The 24,307-nt window shown below is 39.8% G+C and overlaps 1 protein-coding gene across 7 annotated transcripts in view; it reads left to right on the plus strand.

Moving 5' to 3' along the window:
- TBC1D1 (TBC1 domain family member 1) overlaps positions 1-21,915 on the plus strand; it is a 114,110-nt gene extending 92,195 nt beyond the window's left edge. For all 7 annotated transcript variants that reach the window (XM_030492198.1, XM_030492200.1, XM_030492202.1 and 4 more), the window contains 7 exons: positions 180-341; positions 2,283-2,441; positions 8,287-8,531; positions 8,983-9,142; positions 13,219-13,388; positions 16,051-16,221; positions 18,303-21,915. In XM_030492198.1, coding sequence (XP_030348058.1) covers positions 180-341; positions 2,283-2,441; positions 8,287-8,531; positions 8,983-9,142; positions 13,219-13,388; positions 16,051-16,221; positions 18,303-18,503 — 1,268 coding nt within the window. In that variant the 3' untranslated portion in view covers positions 18,504-21,915. The remainder of the gene's footprint in view (positions 1-179; positions 342-2,282; positions 2,442-8,286; positions 8,532-8,982; positions 9,143-13,218; positions 13,389-16,050; positions 16,222-18,302) is intronic.
- Positions 21,916-24,307: the final 2,392 nt, after the last annotated feature.

A 24,307-nucleotide genomic window follows, 5' to 3' on the forward strand; every position in this document is an offset into this window, starting at 1 on the left:
ATCTAAGATAAATCTCCTCTGTTTAAGTTTGAAGCCATCACCCCTTGTCCTGTCACTACAGTCCCTGATGAACACTCCCTCTCCGGCATCCTTCTAGGCCTCCAATATCTGAGTTAAATTAATCCATTTTACAAGTAGTAAATAATATTAACTGATGCATTTATTTTATCACTTCCTAGCTTCAGAAAACAATTTGCAGAACAGACGTCTGAAACTTGACTATGAAGAAATCACACCATGCTTAAAAGAGGTAACTTTGATTTGGGAAAAAATGCTGAGTACACCTGGAAGGTCAAAGATTAAATTTGATGTGGAAAAAATACACTCTGCTGTTGGGCAAGGTAAGCACAGTTTGCTATTCTGAGTTGTGTAAATGCACTTAAATTTTGTTAAAAAAGGAATAGTGTGACCTCTTAACCACTCCTAATAACCAGATTCTCGCTAAGGCTGTTCTTCAGATTGCTGACTAAACAAGTAACAATGTTGGATATCTTCATGGTTATGCATATGCAAGTAACAGCCCCTTTCAGCAGTAGCTGCAATTCTATTACTGGAGTTACTGTACTTGGTATTCAGTTTTGAATTGAATCTGATTTTATAAATTAAAAGTTATCATTAAAGAAGAAAGCCTGGATAATGCCAAAGAAATGACTGTAAATAACTGAAGAAACTGCATTACTATCTGGAAATTCTCTCTTCCAGCCTGGGTAGTATGCACGTATACAAACAGTATGCATGGATATCTCTGTAGAACTGCCTTTTTTCCCCCAAATTCAGCAACACGTACCTGCAAACACCACTTACAGTCTTCCTCACAACTGCACGGCTGAGCAACCAGCCTCTTTCCACTTCATCAAAAGTAATGTAACCTAAGGGTGTTTTTAAATGTTCTAAGAAATTAGAACATTTGATTAATAAACATTATTACTCAATGTTATTTATGCCATGGTTGGATCGAAAGACCTTATGCCGAGTGCTGTATGTAGCCAATGGGGAAGATGGCTACTCCAAGGAGTTTTTTATAGTTCTAAACAAAGCTTTCCAACATGCAAACAAAGTGTCAAGAATTCACCATTAGGAGAGGATTAATATTTTAAATATTGCACCTGCCTATATGCAGTTATTCATCAAGTTAAATCAAATTGTCCATTTAAGATAACTAGTACATCTAGATTTCCAACAATATCAAATGCCTTAGGCACAAACCTCTGCAGAGTGAGGGAAACTCACAGGTTTCTTTCATTCATGTAGGTAAGGGGCTCTGCCCAGTCAATATGTGAGCATGAGAAAAACTTGGTGTCTCTTGAAAGTCCAGTGATGCTGGCCTATGTTACAGTTCAAAATAAAACTTAAACTCAGAATGATGCAAAATAGATAAACAAAGCACTGCATAGTGGATCGCTAATAAGATGCACATACAAGTAGCCAGTAGGTTATCCCTAGCTCTTACATAGCTATTACTATGCTCTGCTCTCTAAAGCCCAGTTATGTCAGAGTTCTTAGCATGATGTCAAATTTCATACATATGCAGAAATGAAAAATGCGTTTAAATTGAGTTTAGGAAGTTCTCATTTAGACCAAAACCATTAAAATTAACTTGAGTAAGCAAGGCAAACAGGTAAGAAATGCAGGTTTCAGTAAGCATGGTGCTTAAATTAGCATAACAAATATATAGAGAAAGAAATCCGATCTTTAAAACATTTTTACATGTGCAAGTCATTCAGCAAACCAGTAGCACAACTGCAAATATAATACTTGCTTTCTGATTATCTGTGCTCTGTTGTAGTCTAGATCACATCTGGTTTATACTTTTGGTATGTGTGCATCCTACCTTCCTAAAACTTACTCCTAACAACACTGTCAGTGCTGTATTAGTGAAAAAATTAATTAGTTCTATTGTAGTGCTTTATTGTGTACTTTACATGGAAAAATGGGAGATAAGCATGTAACTTTTCTGAGACAAGTATTGCAATTTTTGCTGCTGCTTCTAGTACTTCTGAGACCGGATGCAAGGGTAACATTAGACTTAGGCAGCTCACCCTGTTGCTACCTTTAATCTCTCCTGTTAAAATGATGTCTTTTATTGGTTGAGGAAGTATAAGTATTGTAGTTTCATCTGCTTCTGTGGTCTACTGGAGATAGCAGATATGAATCTAGCAGATAGGGATCTGCTTGCATATCTAGCAGATATGGATCTTCAGTTCCTCAATCCTGTTAGCTCAACTATAGCTGAACCCTTGGTAGAAGTGCATATTACTGTTTTAATGACTTTCTTCTCTCAGGAGTACCACGTCACCACCGTGGGGAGATCTGGAAGTTTCTAGCAGAGCAATACCATCTGAAACATCAGTTTCCCAGTAAACAACAACCAAAGGACACACCTTATAAAGAACTCCTAAAACAACTAACTTCCCAACAACATGCAATACTTATTGATCTAGGTAAGTACAGTAGTGGTTTGAAATTAAAATAAGGGGTTTACAGTCTCCGTAAAATAATTAAAAGAAAGTAACACACAAAAAGCCTCTCATGATTTAGGTTGTTGGTAAGAACTGCTTTTGATCTGGTGTGAGAACCATTACTTGACACCTATGCAAAATCTGCATTTCAAACACAGAGGTCCTTTGCAACATGTGGTAAGAAAAGGTGCTAGATATAACTGTAATGCATCTGTGTTTCAGATACTGACAGTGAACTCCACAGGCCCATGGAATACAAACTGTCAAGAAAAGAAGTCAATATTTAAGTGCAGACTGTTGAATTATATGCTGTTCATTCCTGATGTCCAGTGTTTGCTGTCTCCGTTCAACACTTTTACTTGAAATAATGCAGAAGTTTTGCTTTTTGCTTTTTTTTTGCGTTTTTCAATGGGTAGTTGCTAGCAGTTGGTATTTTTACTTGTATTAAAATAATTATGAGAGAAGATATTTTTAATAATAACTTTTCAAAAAGAAGGCTCTTTTCAAGGCAGGTTATTCACATTGCCAAATTTTAAGCAGTAGCTGGCTCCTGATTTATGAGAATGAATCGGTATGATGAGTCACATATACTATAGTTCATTGAGTTTGGTAGAGAGAGGTTAGGACTCAAGGCTCTTAAATCTGAAATGATTGGCAGGTGGCCTTCAGGCAGGCTTTTGGTCGTCTTGAGTAGTTTTCCATTTTCCCTTGAATTTATTGGTCAAAGCTCAAAATGTTTTTTCTAGTGTTAGAAGGAAACATGAGAAAGGAAATCTAAATGGAATGAAATCATTGTTTTAGGGTGGGAGCAGAAGAGTTTGCTTCAGATAATTGTAGAAGACCAATCTTCATATACCTCAAAATATTCTGCCATTCTTGCCCCTTCCTTTTATTTTTCCTGGTCCTCTTCCTTTATCACTTTTAGTTCCCTTCTATGAGATTGTCTTTCATTGATTGACTCTTGCCACTGCTAGACTAAGACAATAATAAACCCCAGGAACATTTAGTAATACCAAAAGTCAGTACCCTCTGTAAGATGTGGATCATTGTTACTGTCTCTGGTTGCTGCTGCTCCCACATGGTTTTGTTAAGGTCTGTATCAGTACCAGCGCCCTCCCCGTCTCAGAAGCTCCCACAAGACAGCCATTTGTTTTGTAGACCTCACAGAGGTACTTTTTGGCATCTTTGTCGTCCCTCATGAAGGTGCTTCCCTTTTCTCCCCCAAGCAGCGCATGGCTGCTCCTCAGCTGTGGAATCTGTTGCAGTTATGAAAGCATTTCTAACATGCCAGTAATTATTCAAATATATGATTGTTGAGTTAGATGTTCACATGTCTGACCTTTACCCTGGCAAAAGCATTTGTGTTTGAATGCAAGCCATCTGATGCATAACACCTCACTGCTATATGGCTGAATTGGAAGTTTTTACAGATAATCTACAGATTATCCTCATGAATATGTAGTTGTGGATATTTTTAAATATCCACATTTTCTCCTCCCTTGGATATTTTAATTCAGTTTATTGTCTGAGAAACCAGGAGCTGATGTTTTTCCAAGAGAATCCCAGCTTTTGTGTGGGGTATAATCCCACAGTGAACTCATTGTTCCTTATGCTCTTTCCTAATAAAGGAGAAAAATTAATAATGTCTTCCAGAGCATGGTAGAACTTACAGCAGGCTTTTGTTGTGGAGTTTGTGGTTTGGGCCTGTGGGACAATTTAAGAGGTTCCATAATTACTAAGTTTGATTAAAGGGGAAAGTTATGTACTGCACAAAAGCAGATGTCATGTGATAGAATGATAAAAAAATATGGGAAAATCTGTACTTGGTTTGACCTCAATGATTAATACCTCTTGTATTATTTTCACTTACATCTTTTCTGTGAAGAAGTAGTACAGAGCAGTCCCATCATACTTCTGCTCTTTATAATTACTCATATAGTATTTGAGTATTTTTCATTGCAAATGGAAGGCTATACCCTCTTCCTCCTCATGGAAGAATTTTCCAATGAGGGAGGGATCACCTATATCCGGAACTGTGCGGGGCACCTATTTCTTAAGAACCCAATGTGCAGACAGTCTTCTGCAGGTACTGAACTGTGAGAAGATTTGTCAAGTTTAGTGACCTAAGCTTTATATGGTAAATGAGAATATTTTCTCCTTTTTTTGCAACACTTGGTAAAGTGAGTGAAAATATTGAGGTAGTGCATACAAAACAACTTGGTGGAACAGGCATGTTTCTGCAGAAACTGGTGTGACCTGAGGTGGGGAGGGTGATGGTCAATGCCACCTTTACTTTCCCATACTTGACAGGCCTGCTAGGTTTGGCACTAGGAAGGTAACACTCCAAGGAATCTTGATGCCAGCTAGGAATAGGCAGCTGCAATGTAAGTAAATTGTTGCCCTCCAGATTTCGTCACACCAATTCTAGGAATTCCCCTGATCACACAGCACCAGAAGCAGTCTTCAGTTTTTGAAACATTTATGTGCAACCAGAGATCATTCTCTAGCAAGTACCTGTTGGTCAAGTCAGCATACCTGGTGTTGATACCCCTGGCAAGGAACCTTGGGATTCTGTTGCACTGGAGCGCCTCAGTAAGGGGTGGACACTTTTGTGCTGGGTTAGTGAATTGAACAACTTCAGCAGAGGGGAGAGGTATGGGACAGCTCCTGGACAGGAGGGAGCACAGTCAGTCTGAGCTTGGTTGGCTTACACAGCAGACTGGGGCTTGCTGGCTCAGCAAGCTGTTCATTATTTTCTGCCTTGTTCTGCACACAGATACTTTCTCATCTTAGCCATGTGCTCTGCTTGTAGAAACAAATGACTGCATGTGTTGGCAAATTGGTAACTTCATGGTGGTTTTCATGCAAAGTGTTGTTTTTGCTAGGGAGTTATTTGCTAGCCCATTAGCCGAGGGCAGGATCGGGCCCTATTATTTTAGTAAGATGAAACTAGGAAGCTGAAGACTTCCTAGTTTCCTAGTGATTTACTTTTAACAGACAGCATAACTGGATAGGCAGCTAGAAGGAATTTGCATGTTCTGACTTGTGTTCCTTCAGGCTATCAGAAGTGTTTTCTCTTAAATCATTAAGAAACCTTCTGAAAGCATGTACTTCTACCTTGAGAGAAAATCCTATGTTCTTGCAACATGTGGTTATAATGTTTAAAAAAGCTTTCTAAATTAAGCTAAAGAGGTCTAGCTAATGCAGTAGGAAGCAAAGCTGTAATAATACCTTTCACCTAGTTGAATCAATGCATCTTCAGCTGTAAATAATGCTTCCTGGGAATGAGGACAACAGTGTGCATCTGGATGCAGAGGTAAGGTACAAAAGCCCCTTTCCTGGCCCATTTTACATGTCACAGTGTTATTTCATTACGTGGACAAAAACAAAGCCACAATTCTCTGAAGGCTTTTTTGTGTATTTCCTTGGTGGCCCCACCTGCACAACCACTGCAGTCACTGGGAATTTCAGGTCCTGAACACCAAAGTTATGTTCAGTAAATGATTTCATCTCTCAGTAAGGTAAACTGACTTCCAGATATGCTTTTGGTGTATGAAACTCATCACTGAGTGTTTGCAGAACATTGAAAATTATGGTGGTTTTTATTACATTTCAAAAATAGTTACTTTCTCATTCTGGCGCTCTAGAGGTATCACAGTTCATTTAGAGCCTTTAGAGTTGTTTGCTCCTAAGTGAAAGCTAAAAATCTTAAGTCATCACCAGGGCACTCAGAAACAAAATAGCTTCTGAGTTTACCAGTTTTGCTTCTCCTTGATTTGCTGTCTTTTAGAACTTCTTTGCATTTTTATTCTTGCTCAGCTTGTAACTTTTCTTCATGACTTACATGGAGGGAGCCTTGCTGTGAGTGGGGCAGTACAGGTCTGCCATCAGACCATGCTGTAGTAACTTGTCATTCAGGCAGAAGGTTCCTTTGCAAAGGAACACGAGCTCCTTCTCATTTGGAAGCTAGAAATATTTCTTCTGTAACATTCAGTTCTCGTGACAGTCTGGCCAGGGGGAGACCTGCTTAGGAACTGAATGCCAGTGGCCCATGTGACAGGCTAGAGCAGCTACCAGATGGCAGAAGGACTCTGCCCCAGGCTTTGTCTTCCTGTAACAGGAGCTCCGATATTATCTAGCAGCATAACAGCATTCCTGGAGCTAAAGGGTGGGGTGGCATTTAACAAGTGTGCAACTGAAAAATAAGCTTCACTTCATACTAGAACAAAAGAAGTATTCAAATTTCTTCTCCATGGAGGTATTTCAGAGGCGAAATCTGATGGGGGAGCTTCCCTTCCCCTCCCCCCCCAAAAATTTAAATGCTGCCTTTTGAAAAAGTTTTTGAAAAAATATCTGTAAAAGTGAAGCCTTTAATGTTTCTGTTCCCAAAATCACCAGGTGGTTGAGGTTAGAAGGGAGCTCTTGAGATCATCTAGTCCCTGCTCAAAGTGAGGCCATCTAAAGCAGGTTGCCCAGGACCATGTTCACTCAGGTTTTGAATATGTCCATAGGTGGAGACTTTGCAACCTCTCTGTGCAGCCTGTGCTGGTGTCTGGCCACCTTTACAATTAAAAAAACCAAACCAAACCAAAAAAAACCAACCAACATTTTTTCCTTATGTTAGATGGAATTTCCTGTATTTCACTTTGTGCCCAGTGCCTCTTGTCCTGTCAGTGGGCACTACTGAGAAGAGCCTGACTCCCTCTTCTTCATTCCCTCCCGTTGGTTATTTGTGCACATTGATAAGATCCCCCTGAGCCTTTTATTTTCCATGCTGAACAGTCCCAGGTGTCTCAGCCTTTTTTCATAGGAGAGATGCTCCAGTCGCTTCGTCATCTTAGTGACTCTTTGCTGGATTTTCTCCAGTATGTCCATGTCTGTCTTGCACTGGGGGGCCCAGAACTGGATACAGCACTCCAGGTGTGGCCTCACAGTGCCGAGCAGAGGGGAATGATCACCTCCCTCGACCTGCTGGTAATGGTCGTCCCAATGCAGCCCAGGATAACCATTAGCCTTTGCTGCAAGGGCTCATGTTCAACTTGGTGAGCACCAAGTTAATTTTCTGCAAAGCTGCTTTCCAGGTGGGTGGCTAATAGCATGTACTGGGAACTAGCCCCATGTAAAAGGGCATTTTTCTGCCAGGTTAGTGAACTGGATGAGCTTATGGAAGAGTATGAACTTCATGCTGCAGGAAAGAAAGAAGGACCCATAAGACTGGGAGGGACAGAGGCAAGGAGGGTGGGGGCAACAGACACATTTACTGGGGAAAAAAGAAAGGGAAGAGGCCCCAACCTAGAAAGCTCAAGTGTTCTAAGTCTGTGCCTGGATCCTAATAGTTGTTTAAAAGGTAACACTTTAATCAAGAGGACTAGGTGACTCGCCAAGCCACTGTATTGAGTCTCTCACTATTGTAAGCAACCCTATAAGCCCTTGAACAAACTGGTCAAGGGCCAGTCTTAAGAACCAGTTACTCAGCTGTTCCAAACAACACACTGTCCCCACCCTCTGACAATTTTTAAGTTAATTTTGCAACTACTGTAACAAAACGGTGGTAAAGTGTAAGAGTCAGTTAGTTTGTATTGTTAACTTACAGTCTTCCTGTGGGTTGATTTCAGAATCTGCCTTTCAAGAGAATCTACCTTTTTGAAAGACTGTTCAATTTGATAACGTGGCAAGGGGTTTTTTTTGGGGTTTTTTTCCGGGGCAGGGTGGGGGGTGTTGGTTTTTGTTGGTGGTGGTTTGGTTTTGTGGGGAGAGGGTGGGGTTTTTTTCATTATTATTATTTTTATTTTTTAGTTCAAGTTGCTACCTTTGGCTGTTTTCACAGGGCGCACATTTCCAACACATCCGTACTTCTCAGCACAGCTGGGAGCTGGGCAGCTGTCACTCTACAATATTTTGAAGGCTTATTCACTTCTGGACCAAGAAGTAGGATATTGCCAGGGCCTTAGTTTTGTAGCAGGGGTCTTATTACTTCATATGAGTGAAGAAGATGCTTTTAAAATGCTGAAGTTTCTCATGTTTGATGTGGGCCTGAGAAAACAATATCGTCCTGACATGACAATTTTACAGGTATGATTTAAATTCTTCTAATGAAAGGACGCTAATGTTAAACCATAATAATGCAGTACAGATAGGATTGTCAAAATCTGGATTTGAACTTAAATTCAGGTCTCAGAAATGTGGAAGGATAATCCGTGAAAAGAATGCATTATTTTAAACGCACTAGTTTCAGATAAAAAGACTACTAGGCAAACTGTGAAAACCATAAATAGGAAGAATTCTTTTACGTGTTGTATGAGTTTCAAATGACCCTGCAAATGAACATGTCATAGGCTCACAAGTGACCCATTCTGGGTCTTTTAGATGGCTTCTGAGTATTTCTTTTCTTCACGCAATTCAATCCAAACATCAATTGACAAACACCATTCGCTGTTTTCATTTGCTGTATGAAACACAGACTTTGCTACTCAGAGCTTGAAAATGTGTTTATATTTAATCTTTTTGTTCTTATTCCATGTAGATCCAGATGTATCAACTGTCTCGACTTCTTCATGACTACCATCGAGATCTCTATAACCACCTAGAGGAACATGAGATTGGCCCCAGCCTCTATGCTGCTCCCTGGTTTCTCACTATGTTTGCCTCCCAGTTTCCCCTTGGATTTGTAGCCAGAGTGTTTGGTAAGTCTTCATAAACCTCTCTATCTATTCTTTTTGAAGTTTTATATTTGGAATCCTGTTATTAGGAACAGCGTTATTATCCAACCTGTTTCAGCACCCAGGAGAAATATTTTACTTACTATTGATGAACAGAACAACAGAGGTCATCTTTTGGAGCATGTAGTATTTGGAAATGGAAAGAGGAGGAAAGCATATGTCAGTCCCAAACTGTCCTGTCTTTCCATCCTCATTGTTATCTTTTCCCACCCTATAACCACTTTGGAGAGGATGTAAACTTTGATGCCATGAAGGCATGGTGTTACGACAGTGGCACTTCCACCAGCACAATTAGTTAGTTTTAAGCTCAAAAGAGATGTAACAAAGGTATCATCTGAGAAATATATCCATTTATTCCATTATCTTTGTCTCCAACAGTGTCAGTGGAAAATTATATTGAGGGTTATGTTTTTAAACATACGCAGAGGTGGCGCTTGCAGTTTAGTCATGGATTTACTCTGCAGAAACAGTCTTTTAAACTAGTGTTTCTTATCCTTACAATTTTAGCCTGACTGATAATCTCACTTCCCAGAAATGTTTGGAAGCATAAGTTTAAGCTCTAAAGTAAAGTTCTCTCTCTCTCTCCTTTTTTTTTTTTTTTTTTTTTTAATTAAATTCCGATTAATAATTTACCTTGATGCTATGTTATGGATATATATTTCATAGATTAATTTTTTGGTACTTGAGAAGATACTAAATATAGTCTCATCTACCACAATAACAAATAATGAATTACAGATTCCAGGAACCACCAACAAGAATCCTTTCCTGTTTCTGTTTAAGGACGTGCCAAAATTAGTGCTGTAAAAAGTCATGGTGAAAAGGATGGTGTATAGCTAAGCAGATCTATGTGTCTGTGATTAGCATCTTAACTCCAGGGAAAACAGCACTTTTTTTTTTTTTCCTGGAACAGTTCAAAGTAGGCTAAAGTACATCAATAACTATCTAGTTGACAGTAATAATCTGTAGGAATTAAATCAAGTGCTGTATGCAAGTGTCATATACTGAGTTTATAATCAGTTCATCCTTCAATTCTCCTTATTCATAGTATTGTACATGATAAGAAGAGTCTTTGAATTGGACAGTTGACTGTGGTGGAGGTATTAAAGAGCCTTGTGTATCCAGTATATTTGGATTTCTGCCTTAATACACAGATTAGTATTTTATCTGTCAGTGGAGGATTGTAAGGCTTCAGAAAGCAAAGATTTTACATTAGAATAGAAGGCATAGATACATGATCTTCACAGGACTGATTTTAGGTCAGAAACAGAAAAGCATGTGTGACTGAAACTGTCACCTCTTAAAAATATCAGATTTTTTATTTTTTTTTTTTTTAGGCAGTCCATCACAACCCACACTTGCAGTTTTTAATGTTTCAAAGTGTTTAGTAATTTCCTTAAAACAGTGTTTACTGGAACTATGCAGGTCAAGAATATTGGACATTTTTTTTTACATTAGAAAGAAGATCTCATCTTCACCCATGCTAAAGACTGAAACACAAATATAAACCTAAAAAAAGCTAGAGCTGTCAGTTTGCTAGCAGCTGTCGTTAGCAGCATGGCAAGTTAGGATCCAATCAGTTCTGACCCATGTGTTCATGCACTTTTGCAGAACATACGTACATTCTTGTTGCTCACTTATTAGAACCCTTGGGATGAAAGAACGTTGCCTTTTAATGTTGAAGTAACTCATCTGTAGTTTACTAAGGCTGTAAGATTGCTCTGCCATTTTCTAACATGGTATCTGTAAACCCTTGATATTTGAAGCCCCGCTGCTACTTAATAAGATAATTGTTACAGATCTCTTCCTTTAGATTTCCATAGAGTATAGCTTCTGCAAACATCTTACAAAGGAATATGTAAAAGAAATGGGCCAGAAAGAGGTTAACCCAAAGACTGTTTTATGAGTCCAATAGTAAAACTTCTTTTAAGTTTTTAATTATCTATCGAAACTTCCAATACTTCTCCTAAGCTGGATCTAATGAAAATGCAGCATTAACAAAGATGTGTTCTATAATATTCCTATTTACGTATTAATGGAGGAGACTTGGTAGAATAGTGTTTACTTAATTTCAAGATTGTAGATAAAACTTGGGATTTTTTAATCCCGGAGGCTGCCAGTCATGCTGACATTGATTTGGGTACCTCACTTCACTGTCGTTGGCTGGCAGCCCACTTAACAGGAAGTGTGGGGAGTGGATAACAAACAGGTCTTTGTTAAGTCTTTGCTATTTTAAATGAGAGAGGGATTTCAGCTCTGTATTAGCAGCTCAGCTCATACAGACAACAACTTACAGGTCACTTTAAGTTAATCTACGTGACGTTCTGGGTCAGGTGCTGAATCAAAAATGTGTTATTTTCAGCTCTCTTTTTTTCACTTTGTGTTTCCTAGATGTTCTTCAGCGTTTCCTGTCTTAATATAAAGCTTTCCCTATAAAGCATTTTCCCATAGCTTTCAGTTTCAATAAAATATTGAGGCAGATGCCTGCTCTGTTACCACTTTTCATTCCTGACTTTGGATTTCTCGTTGAATCAGAGTTGAAAAATTTTACACCACTTTTAGGACAAATGGTGGCAAAGTGCAAGATTTATGGTTAGTTATTACTTTTGCTTTTCTTTCTCAGAGAGAAAGAGAGAGAAATGAAATGAGTTATGGCTTCAACATTACAAGTAAAAGAGCACAAGGGGAAATTTCATTCTGATACAAACTTGAAAAGAGAGTTGCTGTTATTGTCCTTCCAGTAAGAAGGCAGTTAGCCAGTGTTTTCAGATGGTTCTTTACTACATCAGATACACCTGCGGTTTTGCTAGTAGTTGTTTCCCTTACTATGTGGCAGGTTTTTTTCTCTTTTTTCAGTCTCTCTTTATTCTTCTTTCTTTTTTTTTTTTTTTGTTTCTTATCATTAAGACATATTATTTAGTGTCATTGTTTTATTTCATAAGTAATTGTGACTTCATTCACAGCTTCAAATACAAAGAAGGGAAAGAGCAAGAGAGAAGCCTTTTAAAAATAAAAATATATTTAGGAAATACAGAATAAACCCATAGTATCTTCTCTTCCTTTTTCTACCTCCATCAGTATTGTTTCATATGTTAGATGCTTTTGCCCGCAGTGGGTCCGTAAGAAAAAAACAGGAGCAGATTCTGAATTACAATAGCAGGAGAGTCAAATGCAGGGCAGTGCTGTTTATACTGTGGACAGATGGGTTTGTGAAAATGGGTTTCTTGCCTGATGCTTTCACTGCAGTCTTCTATTTCTTTCCTCTATGAAGACACAGGCCATTTGTAAAGGAAAAGAAAAGAAAGGCTGTTACATTGAAAGGTCACTATATACTGTAGTTTCACTGTGCTTGTATGTATGTCAGGTGCTGTCCTTGCAGGGCCATAGGCAATATTAACACTTAATTTGTATTACTAAGATTTCAGGATACTTATTAATGTAATTTTTAGAATATTAATGTAAGCGGTTGACACACATACTAAAAATAAGCACAGAAACTCGAGGCTGCTAGAAGGTGTGCATTTAGCTTTATCTGTTCAGTGTTGTATTAACTGAGTGTCCTGGTTTTGGCTGGGATTAAACCACAACACTGAGATTTTGTAGCTTTCTCCAACAGAAAAAAACAGAACTTCAGATCTTCGGTTGTGTCTTCAGGTGTAGTTTTTGCCTGTTGTATTAGGATTTTTAAATGGTGTTGGGAGTAGAATCTATTCAAATTCAGATTCCTGTGAACATCTCAAAAGAAATTACAGGCACAAAATATGGTAACACTGGCGAACCTGGTTTATTGTGTACTTAGCTTAAATTTGAACTGGATTTTTTGGATGAAAACTTGCTAAAGTTTGCTATTCACGGTAATAATCTTGACCCTAAAAATTTCTAATGCTATAGGCACAGTAATCAAAGCACGTGTCTGGCACAGTGTCTAGCCTCCAGGTCACTCCTATGAGAAGCTGTTGTCTTTGGATGTTTTACTGTTTTAATATTCTTGTCAAAAGATGTGTTTGCTTGATGTACTCTGTTTTTTCTTTTTTTCACAGATATGCTCTTTCTTCAAGGATCAGAGGCTATATTTAAAGTGGCTTTAAGCCTTTTGGGAAGCCACAAGCCCTTGATTCTGCAGCATGAGAACCTAGAAACTATTGTTGATTTTATTAAAAGCACTCTCCCCAACTTGGGTTTGGTACAGATGGAAAAGACCATTAGTCAGGTATGAAAAAATCAGAACATGTTAGAAGTATGCCAAAGAACGCTCTTTTTAACAAGTTCTTGACAGAAAAACCACAAGTGTATTGTGTTACTTTGACCCGAGAATCCTGTTATTTTAATTCTGAAGATTGAAAACTTTTAGAAGCATATGGCTCGTATAGTACCTTGTATTCATACATCTACATGTTGGTTATGGTCACTTTATGAAGCCTTTAATGAAAATGAATTTACTTTTTTTTTTTTTGAAGTGTGCAACTCTCTTACTGGCAGCAATATTACAATATTCCACAAAAACAGCAGCAAGGTGGGCTAAAAGCCTTCTGAGTTTTCCTGTCTCCAAAGAGTCTTGCTCTCCAAGTCTCATTTCAGAAGCAAAAGCTGACTTACAAGAGTTTCACAAATGTTGATATTATTTGATGAAATTAGAAGTCCCTCCCTACACTGACTTTGTGGAGAGAGGACGTGGGGTAGTGCAGTCTCTTGCAGTCAGCAGTGACTCTAGACAGCAAAAACTGGGAATCCTTGCTATACTATTTTTAAATGGCAGACAAGGAAGATGATGCAGTATTGCTAACCTGTCAGGAGGATCCAGAAGACAACTATGGAATTTGAGAAAATCACAGATTATTGCAGTTAAGGCTTGCCTTTTTAGAAATCTTAACTGTTAAACTTGACATCTAATTTGCCGCAAGGAGATGATGGGATTTGTTTTTCTGAAGGCCTTTTGTGGTCTAAAACATGGAGGGGAGTACTGTGCAGAACTGCAAATGCCACTCACCAAGGGCTGCAGGAGATCTGCAAAGCCTGTGGCTTGATAAAGACAGCGGGCAGCAGTGCAGTACACTGTGGAATGCTTGCGAGGGACTCCATTCTGATCCCTGGCACCAAAGCTTCCAGGGGACATGCGCTTGAATTAGGATCAGGAAAATTGTTTCTACTGCTCATTGTCAAAGGAAGGAGTGGAGAGCTAGAAAGCCTGTGCAAGGGGAGGGAAAGCAAGTGATTTCTAGGGACCAAAGGGCATTGTGCGTTATGTGCCAGGCTGAAAGCCTGGAGTGCACAGCTCTGCAGAGACTTGCAGTACTTAGGCAGGCGACCTGCAGAAAACCATTGGCTTTGAGCAGAAGGCGGGAGAGATACTCTGTTTAGGCAGCTCTGTAAATTTGAAGTGGGCAGTGAGTTGAAGGGAGAGCAGTTCCTCTTCTCATCAGAAGAGAGCCATTGTCTGACCAGCCCTGCAGTCCATACACAGCTCCTGGGCTAATCCCCATTCTCCTTATGCCTTCTGCAGCATGGGGTCTGGTTTACATGCCCTAACATGCCTTCAGTTAGCTAGTTTTCACGCCAAGCTTCTGATTTGCATCATGTTTCCCCCCTTTCAGATTTGATACTTTGGGTATGACAGCAGGGATTTCCCTCCCTTCTCAAGAGCACAGAGGCTAGAAGTGGCAGAGGTCATGAGAAGAGCTAGCATTCTGCCCTGCTGAATTGCACCATTTGTTTTACTGAAATTTCATCAGTGTGTTTTCTCCAGAGATGCTCAGACCTACAGAAAATGAAAGATCCATACGTTTAACCAAACTCAAAATTGTGTTTCAGCCTTGTGTACTTAGATGCTCAGTATGTGTGTTTCTGCTGGTATATAACTATGAGGTAAATTTTTTATAGCATGCGTAGCAGGTGTCAGAAACAGTTCATAACCTGATATTTTCTTTAGCCAACAAAGCTTTGTAGACAAAGCAGATAAAATAGATAATAACTATTGTCATTTCAAGAGGTATTTAAGATAGGATTTGGTATTTGACTCATTTCCAAAATGAATAAAGTACAAGAGGTTTAAAAATAATAACTTGTATTGAACTTGTATTTTTGGGCTATTTTCCATATGTATTTTTAAATCAACTTTAGTTTCTACTATGTTCTTTAATTAGCACACTTGGCCTTTTAATTTACCACCTTCTGCACTGCTTTCAGAAGAGATAACTGGCACAGGGACATTAGAGTTGTATTTCTTTAATAATTTGAAGGCAAATGTTTGCCAAAACCCAGAAAAAGGAAAATACAATAGCAGTTTTTTTAATTTGGATCACTCTGCACCTCAATTTATTTATCTCCTTTTAAAATAAAAGGTTTTCTTAATATTCATGTATAAGTCTGAGCACTCATTTTGGTGATTCTTAAGTTAACAATAATAGAAATCTACTTTGACATTACATAATGTGTCCATTACGTGTATTAGTGTAAGGACAAATTATTTCATTTTCTTTTAGTCTCTAGGAGTACTGTAGAATTATAAATAAACCTATCAGTGTTTACTGTTTCTCCTTTAAAGCTTTCATTCTACTTAGCCTTACACTCATCCATGTGGCACATGGGCATAGACCACAGTTTTCTAAAGTGACATCTGATTCTGTCTAGGAAGGTTTATGCCAAACTGAGATGTATTAAATTTAAATTACATTTTTAGCAAAGTTTTTAAGTAGATCCAATTCCAATGTATTGCACTCTACTGCCTCAGTCTTGCCATGTGAATGACAAAAATAGAGTCTTTTTTTTGTAAACAGTGATTAGATATCTGAGTCTAGATCCATGTATTTCAAAGCATTGAATGAGCTATGATTTTTATCTGCACAGCACCTAATATTATTTTTTGTATACAACAGGTGTTTGAAATGGATATTGCCAAGCAGTTGCAAGCTTATGAAGTTGAATATCATGTGCTTCAGGATGAGCTTATAGATTCTTCTTTAAATGACAATCAGAGACTGGATAAATTAGAAAAGGCAAACAGTAGCTTGCGCAAACAAAACTTTGGTCTCCTGGAAGAACTGCAGGTACCATTTATATTTCATAATTAACATTCTAATTTTTCCACCTTTTCAGAAGAGAAAAGGTGGGCTACACCAAGGCACAGGAGAGCCTGGTGTTTGGTCTGTTGACTTTAAAGCATAGCCACTAGCAATTTTATTTAATTTAGTCTTTAAAGTTTAAATGCAGAAGAAGTTGAGAGGGGTGGATAGAGCATATGCTTACAATTAGTGAAAAGTTGATTCATCACACTGTCTCTTCTCTTGTAATTAAAACCATAGCTGTAGAAGATGACTAAAAATACACAAAGTGCTTTCTTAACTTCATTTTTACGTTTTCAGTCACTGCTTTATTGCAGCGGGGATACTAGATGGGAAAGCTGATGCCAGTGTCACAATTTAGAGATACATCAGATATGGGATACACCGTCTACAAAGATATACTCCTTACAAGATTTTTATTTTTTTTTTTCTGTTGCCTGGATTGTTTAGACAATATGTGAAATAGTAATTTCAAATACATGCTTGGTGCCTGATCAGTCTGCAGCTTTTTCAGAGGCAGGACACCTGGTCTCTCTAGGGGTTATTCTTTGTTTAACTGTTTAAGGAGTCAGCTTTTTGGATGCTTTATAACAGGATGTTTGTTATAAAACTTTTGACCATGCATTTCTTTTGATTGAAAAAAGGGACCTCAAGGCTAAGCAGCAGACATTTCAAGCCTCTTGATTGTTGTTAAGACATAGACTTTGTAAGATAATAGCAGAGGGGAGGGAGTTTGGGTTTCTTGGCCGTTGGTCCAGTATCATGACTAAAGCTAGCCAACTTACCTTTCCTCACAAAAATTTGCTTAAGCTGTAAATTCTGATCCTGTTTCGGGTACTAAAATAAGATTCGGGATCTGAATCTGTTTCGGGTACTAAGATAAGCCTTAGAGAAGCCAGGAGAAGAGATGCTCCTCTGCAAGATATTTTGGTATCTTGCCAGGCACATGGGCAAGGAAATTGTTGAATGTAGCATGGGGGAGAGGGATTTCTGGGATGAGACTTGAGATGCGATGTCCTATAGATACCTACATCAGGGGATCTTCTACCCCCTTCTGCCCCTAAAGACTTTGCAGCCCTACATAGTTATTTACAAAGCTCATCTCCACCTGAGTGCTGCCAAGTCAGCACCCAACATCATAGTGGGGAACTTAACTGTAGTGTTGGAACAATCCCTTTGTCTTGGAGGTGGGGCTTCATCAGCCTTTGTTTCCTGTGGTGAAAGGTCACCCATTGCTGATGGGAGGAAAATGCATCACCAAACAATGTGTACTGTGGTTTGTCAGTGTTCTTCTCCCAAAGGCTGAACTTGTAAACCCACCACAAGTACATAAAGGGCAGTGAGCTCATCAGAAGGGCAAATACTTCCCTGAAAGCCAGGACCACCCCAGCGCTCTTGTCTCCAAATGTTATCCAGTGCTGAAACTTCTAATCAGATCTGCTTTTGTCAAAGTAGCTCAGCTACAAATCTCACCTGATGAGATTGGATGATCTAATACTTTGATTTGCCATGAAGGGCAGCCTTTTGAAGGAGAATTTTTTTAATTTTTCAAGATGTGTTTTCCATTTGCATATTGCTGTAAATCTACTCCTTCCCCTTCACTTCCAAATCTGGCATTTGTTGGACTAAATGTTGAGATGAAATGAGGACGGGTTGTCTTTGCTTTGCAAAGCATGTGTAACTCAACAAACATGGCTGGCCAAAAAGGTCTCCCAACAGACACACACAGAAACTTATCTTAGCCTGCAGTTCTCTAGTATATAATTTGGAGACTCAGTAACGTTCTGATTTTAGTACTTTGCATTATATTCTAACTGTCAGCTAATCAAAGCAATCAAGTCAAAAGAGGGAAGTTTCTTGTTGCAGGCAAAACCATAGTTGTAGTCTAAAGTACACAGATCTAATAACATTCATACCTCAATATACCTTTGCAATTTTTCATTTGGAAATTATATGTATTAATGTATCTCAAAAAATAGTTGAAAGTTGATTTCAGTTATTAATGAATTTCCCTTTTTTTTTTCCTTCCCTTCCTTCTTCCTCCTCCTTTCTTTTTACTTTGAAAGGTGGCTAATGGAAAGATCCAAAACCTTGAAGCCACAGTAGAGCTTTTATTGACCAATGAAGGCAAATTGAAGCAGTCCATTCTCACTCTTGAGCAGGAGCGAGCAGCTTTGCTGAAAACAGTGGAAGAGATGCAGAAAAAGATTGGTGATACAGATGGGAAGCCTCTACTTACTAGACAAGAACACATGGTTGCTGACTGACATTCACAGTAGTAATGGAGCAGAGAAGCTGAGCAAGAAACAAAGGGAAGAACTGGGTCTTTCTGTCATGATCCGTGGGGATTTGACATTATTACTTTCATTGTACATGCCTTACTGTAGCAAAGCAAGGTACAGGCATGGTGGCTTCCTGTATCAGAGAAGCCGGTTTCTCATGGAGAAGGCTCGCTCTTCCTAGTATGCAGAAATACAGTAAGATGCCACATAGTAATAAACAGGAGAAACTTAATAGCATGTGCAGTCATACACAATACACTGTAAAGATGTTACAGATTTTTACTAAGTGCTTTTAAACTGAAGTGCTTTGTGTTTGTCACGGATTTTGTTTGTGTGTAGATCACCACCATTGTTAAATGCACATCCTTTAGAAGGTCCATTGAAGAAATATGGCAATGTAAAGCCTTTGAATGAATGACTGCCCCATTGCAGCTATGCAGCGATAACATTTACAGAGAGTTTTGTGATTGGACTGGAGATATTTTTGACAGAGTAATTCCCCTACAGGTTGACTGGGTTCTGTTAATTATGTCATTTACACTTCAGAAAACTGCTTCCTGATGCTTGAAGGTGCCAATCCATTGGACTCCAGAGAGCTGGACTTCATCATATGTAACTATGCATAACGGGGGGGCTGCCATCTGTTTTTATAAATACACTTTTTGTTTAACAACCATTAATTTAGTATATTGTTGGCATTATCTGATAAACATACTGTATATAGTAACTGCATTATGCTTAAAAAAAATACACTGACATTGCTTTGGTGAAGCCTGTGACTTTTGCAACATTATCCAAGGATTTATATTCATACTCTACAAGTTTCATCTTATTTATTTCTGATCTGCTATGTGATGTAGGACAACAACTGGGAAACTAATGCCCACTGTCATGTTTTTTTCCCCTTTATTTGGTACTCTGTGCCCACCCATCCTTTGGAAAGTGGTATTCTTTCAGACTTTCTGAAGTAGTGGAGGCATTTCAAGAGCTTCATGTTGTGCCAGATATGCTTAAACTGTTTTATAAAGGGTATGGCATTCTTTTTACAATGCATCTTTCAAGTCAGATTACATATGTAAAAACAAATATTTCTCACTTAATACAATGAAAGTAGTTTTCAGGCCAGTTAAAGCACCACTGCTACAAGTGCAATAATATCCATGGATATCCATTTGTTTGGGTTTGCTTCAGAATTAGGAATAGTGTCATAATTTTGTCTGGTCCCCAAGCACAAAGGTAATAGGCATCTGTGTTTTGTTATGGTGAAGATTCATTCAGGAGATGTGAGGGGTTTTATTTTCTATTTTTTTCTGAAATTGATGTCTCTATTTTTAGAATTTCAAAGCACATACAGTTTCCTCTGACTGGCAATGTAGAAAAGGTTTTGGTTTACTTTTTCCTTTTCTCATGCAAATCTGCCTGACACATTGTGGTTGTAGTTTAATAGCAGACCTGTAACATTCATCTACTGTGCAGAACAAATACCTCTATGTAGGTCAAAAAGAAAAAAGATAATTTACTCTTCAATTTCTAGAAGCTTTGTTTGACTCTGTTGTGTCTTAAATATGTCTGGTTCTTGCAAATCCACTCTGTATTCACTTAGAATGGAAATTCCAGATAAATCAATTATTATTAACCTATTTACCTCTTAGGCTTGGCTTTTTATTTGGAAATCATATTGAAGCTCATGCTTCATGTTTAAAACCTTGTCATAATGGACCTTATACTGTTAGAGCACTCAGTAATGTTGCATTTTTACAGCATAGTGCCATAATTCATACGCTGACTTTTTAACAAGAGTAATAAATATAATAATAATCTATGCCTACATCTATGTTTGCACATTTTTTGACACGTAAAAACAAAAACATGTAATTGGTGAGGTGACAGTTCAGAACAGCGTAAGATGAGACCTTCCCTGAAAGTACAGTACCATCTACAGCGGCTATTAATGAAAACTCTTAGTCCTCAGACTCTTCTGAACATGCTAAGGATCCACCTGTGGTCTTGGGACCTGCATCTGTGTATGTTGAGCAAGGCGAAGTATGTTCCACATGACTCCAGGAATGCATTCCTTGTTGTGATGTTTTGCTTCTCTGCCAGTGTAAGTGGAGGACTACTTCTAGTCCACAACCTTTTATTGAGAATTTGTGTAATGCCAGAAGTAAGTGCATTTAAATGAGTACTAAAGTCACTGTTCTTAGAATGTGGCAAAAAGATAACGAGCAACATTTTGCTTTTGTGACTATATCGATGTAACTGTTTCATTGTACCAGGGAGTGGAATTTTTCTGCAGGTACAAACGCATTTTCTATTTGCACATATGCAAATTAATACAATTCTGTTAAATACGTAAATGCCTGGCAAAGTGAGGGATCGTGCTGTCCACCAGTCCAAGGTCTGAACATGAACAAAATAGCTGATTTAGTCTTTCTGTTGCTTGCACTGAAGCAGATACATAGTATGTTTCTTCAGTATGTCTTTCGCCATCTTGTGCCTCTCCAGTTCACGAGGCCAAAGTGGAAGAGTGTGGAGGAAGGTAATGGCATTTACCCCATTCCCAACTTTGGAAAATCTGTGGGCTTCTCCCTTCAGAAGTATGAGAAAGAAGTAATAGAGCCCAGAGCTAGTACCAGATACTTGCATCCTTCTCCAACTACATTCTGTCGCTAACCATCCTTAAGGATGTGTAAAATTAGATCTCCTGTTGTCTGACTACCAGCAGTTGTCATTCATCACATATTGTCTTCCATAGAACAGCAATTTCAGATTCAGAGAATGTTCTAAAAAAACCCCTGCTAATCCATACACTGGTCCTCAGCAGGAATCCCAAATGAACCACTCCTGGAAAATCCAAGTTGAAATAATCAACATTTTCTCCATCTCACTTCTATAGATAAAAATCCTCAGGAGTGATGCTTAGTTTTTGAAGCAAAGAAAAAACAGTGAAGATGGAAGGAAGGAAGGAGCTCACTTGTATGTGTAACCTCGGCTTCCATAGGTTCATGACAAAGGCAGCAAAATGTGCAGTCTGAATGTGCTAGTGAATGACATTGATGCAGCAGTCTGGAGAGAGGTTAGCCTGAACTGTGGAAAGAGCCAAAGTTGGCATGCACACCTAGAAAAAGGTAGCTCCGCTAAACCATAGAACGGAACAGTACTGAATAGCTGGAGGACTTGCTCTGGTGTGGTTCTGGTTTGTTTTTTCCAACCAGTGCAAGCAGTAGTTTGTGGTAGGTACTTGCAATTCCCTGTGCTTCTGACTGTTTGGTGTACTTTTATACTTTGCCCTGTTGTCCATCCAGAGATCATTACTTAATGCAGAATGTGAGAATGATGACATTGCCTATCATGTGAGAAGGTCAAAGCACTTCAATAAAAGCACATATTATAGGTCTTCCCTTGTTCAGAGTGAGAATTGAGTCACAAAGTTCAAAGACTTGCGCCAAATATTTGGTTTCTCAGTGGTTGCGGGCACTGAAATCTAGATCTTCCAAGTCACGGTCAAACTCTCTTGCTGGTTTTCTGAAAGATTGTTCCACAAGGTCTGTAATGTGTACTCGTTAGTTATGCAATGCTCTGCTGAAGCAATGAAAAATGGGAAATGCAGTCACTGGAACTTTGACCTTTCCTGACAGCTATACCTCCCTCCCAACTGCAACTCTCAGTCCTGCTAAAACACACTGTACCAGGTACATAGAATCATAGAATCGTAAGGGTTGGAAAGGACCTTAAGATCATCTAGTTCCAACCCCCCTGCCATGGGCAGGGATACCTTGCCCTAAACCATGTGGTCCAAGGCTCTGTCCAACCTGGCCTTGAACAGTGCCAGGGATGGAGCATCCACAACCTCCCTGGGCAACCCATTCCAGTGCCTCACCATCCTCACTGTAAAGAACTTCTTCCTTATATCTAATCTAACCTTCCCCTGTTTAAGTTTGAACCCATTACCCCTTGCCCTACCACTACAGTCCCTAAGGAAGAGTCCCTCCCCAGCATCCTTGTAGACCCCCTTCAGATACTGGAAGGCTGCTATGAGGTCTCCACGCAGCCTGCTCTTCTCCAGGCTGAACAGCCCCAACTCTCTCAGTCTGTCTTCATACGGGAGGTGCTCCAGCCCTCTTATCATCCTCGTGGCCCTCCTCTGGACTCGCTCCAACAGCTCCATGTCCTTTTTATGTTGAGGACACCAGAACTGTACGCAGTACTCCAAGTGAGGTCTCACAGGAGCAGAGTAGAGGGGCAGGATCACCTCCTTCGACCTGCTGGTCACGCTTCTTTTGATGCAGCCCAGGATACAGTTGGCTTTCTGGGCTGCAAGCGCACACTGCCGGCTCATGTTAAGCTTCTTGTCAACCAACACCCGCAAGTCCTTTTCTGCAGGGCTGCTCTGAATCTCTTCTCTGCCCAACCTGTAGCAGTGCCTGGGATTGCCCTGACCCAGGTGTAGGACCTTACACTTGGCTTGGTTAAACTTCATAAGGTTGGCATCAGCCCACCTCAGAAGCCTGTCAAGGTCCCTCTGGATGGCATCCCTTCCCTCCAGCGTATCAACCGAACCACACAGCTTGGTGTTGTCGGCAAACTTGCTGAGGGCGCACTCAATCCCACTGTCCATGCCGCCGACAAAGATGTCGAGCAAGACCAGTCCCAACACCGATCCCTGAGGGACACCACTCGTTACAGGTTTCCAACTGGACATCGAGCCATTTACCACAACTCTTTGCGTGCAGCCATCAAGCTGGTTTTTTATCCACCGAGTGGTCCATCTATCAAATTGATGTCTCCAATTTAGAGACAAGGATGTCATGCGGGACAGTGTCGAATGCTTTGCACAAGTCCAGGTAGATGACGTCAACTGCTCTGCCCCTGTCCATCAGTTCCGTGGCTCCATCATAGAAGGCCACCAAATTGGTCAGGCAGGATTTCCCCTTAGTGAAGCCATGTTGGCTGTCACCAACCACCTCATTGTTTTTCATGTGCCTTAGCATGTTTTCCAGGAGAAACTGTTCCAAGATTTTGCCAGGCACAGAGGTGAGACTGACTGGTCTGTAGTTCCCTGGGTCTTCCACCTTCCCCTTCTTGAAAATGGGGGTTATATTACCCTTCTTCCAGTCATCGGGAACTTCACCTGACTGCCAGGGTTTTTCGAATATGATGGACAGTGGTTTAGCAACTTCATTCGCCAGCTCCTTCAGGACCCGTGGATGGATTTCAGCAGGTCCCATGGACTTGTGCACGTTCAGGTTCTTAAGATGGTCTCGAACCTGATCCTCTCCTACAGTGGGCCTAAGGTCTTCATTCTCACAGTCCCTGCATTTGCTTTCCAAGACTTTCGTGGTGTGGTCAGAGCATTTGCTGGTGAAGACTGAGGCAAAGAAGTCATTAAGAACCTCAGCCTTCTCCAAATCCATGGTAGCCAGTTCTCCTGATAGCTTCTGGAGAGGGCCCACATTGTCGCTAGTCTGTCTTTTATTTGCTACGTATCTATAGAATCCTTTCCTGTTATCTTTTACATCCCTTGCCAAACTTAATTCTAGCTGGGCCTTATCTTTCCTAACCTGGTCCCTAGCTACCCGGGCAATGCTCCTGTATTCTTCCCAGGCCGCCTGTCCTCGCTTCCACCTTCTATACGCTTCTTTCTTCCCTCTAATTTTCCTCAGCAGCTCCTTGTCCATCCATGGAGGTCTCCTGGCCCTCCTGCTGCACTTTCTTCTAGTCGGGATGCAACACTCTTGAGCACGTAGCAGGTGATCCTTGAATACCGACCAGCAGTCTTGGGCCCCCCT

The sequence above is a fragment of the Strigops habroptila genome, chromosome 7 (genome assembly GCF_004027225.2).
Source record: "Strigops habroptila isolate Jane chromosome 7, bStrHab1.2.pri, whole genome shotgun sequence".
NCBI lineage: Eukaryota > Metazoa > Chordata > Aves > Psittaciformes > Psittacidae > Strigops > Strigops habroptila.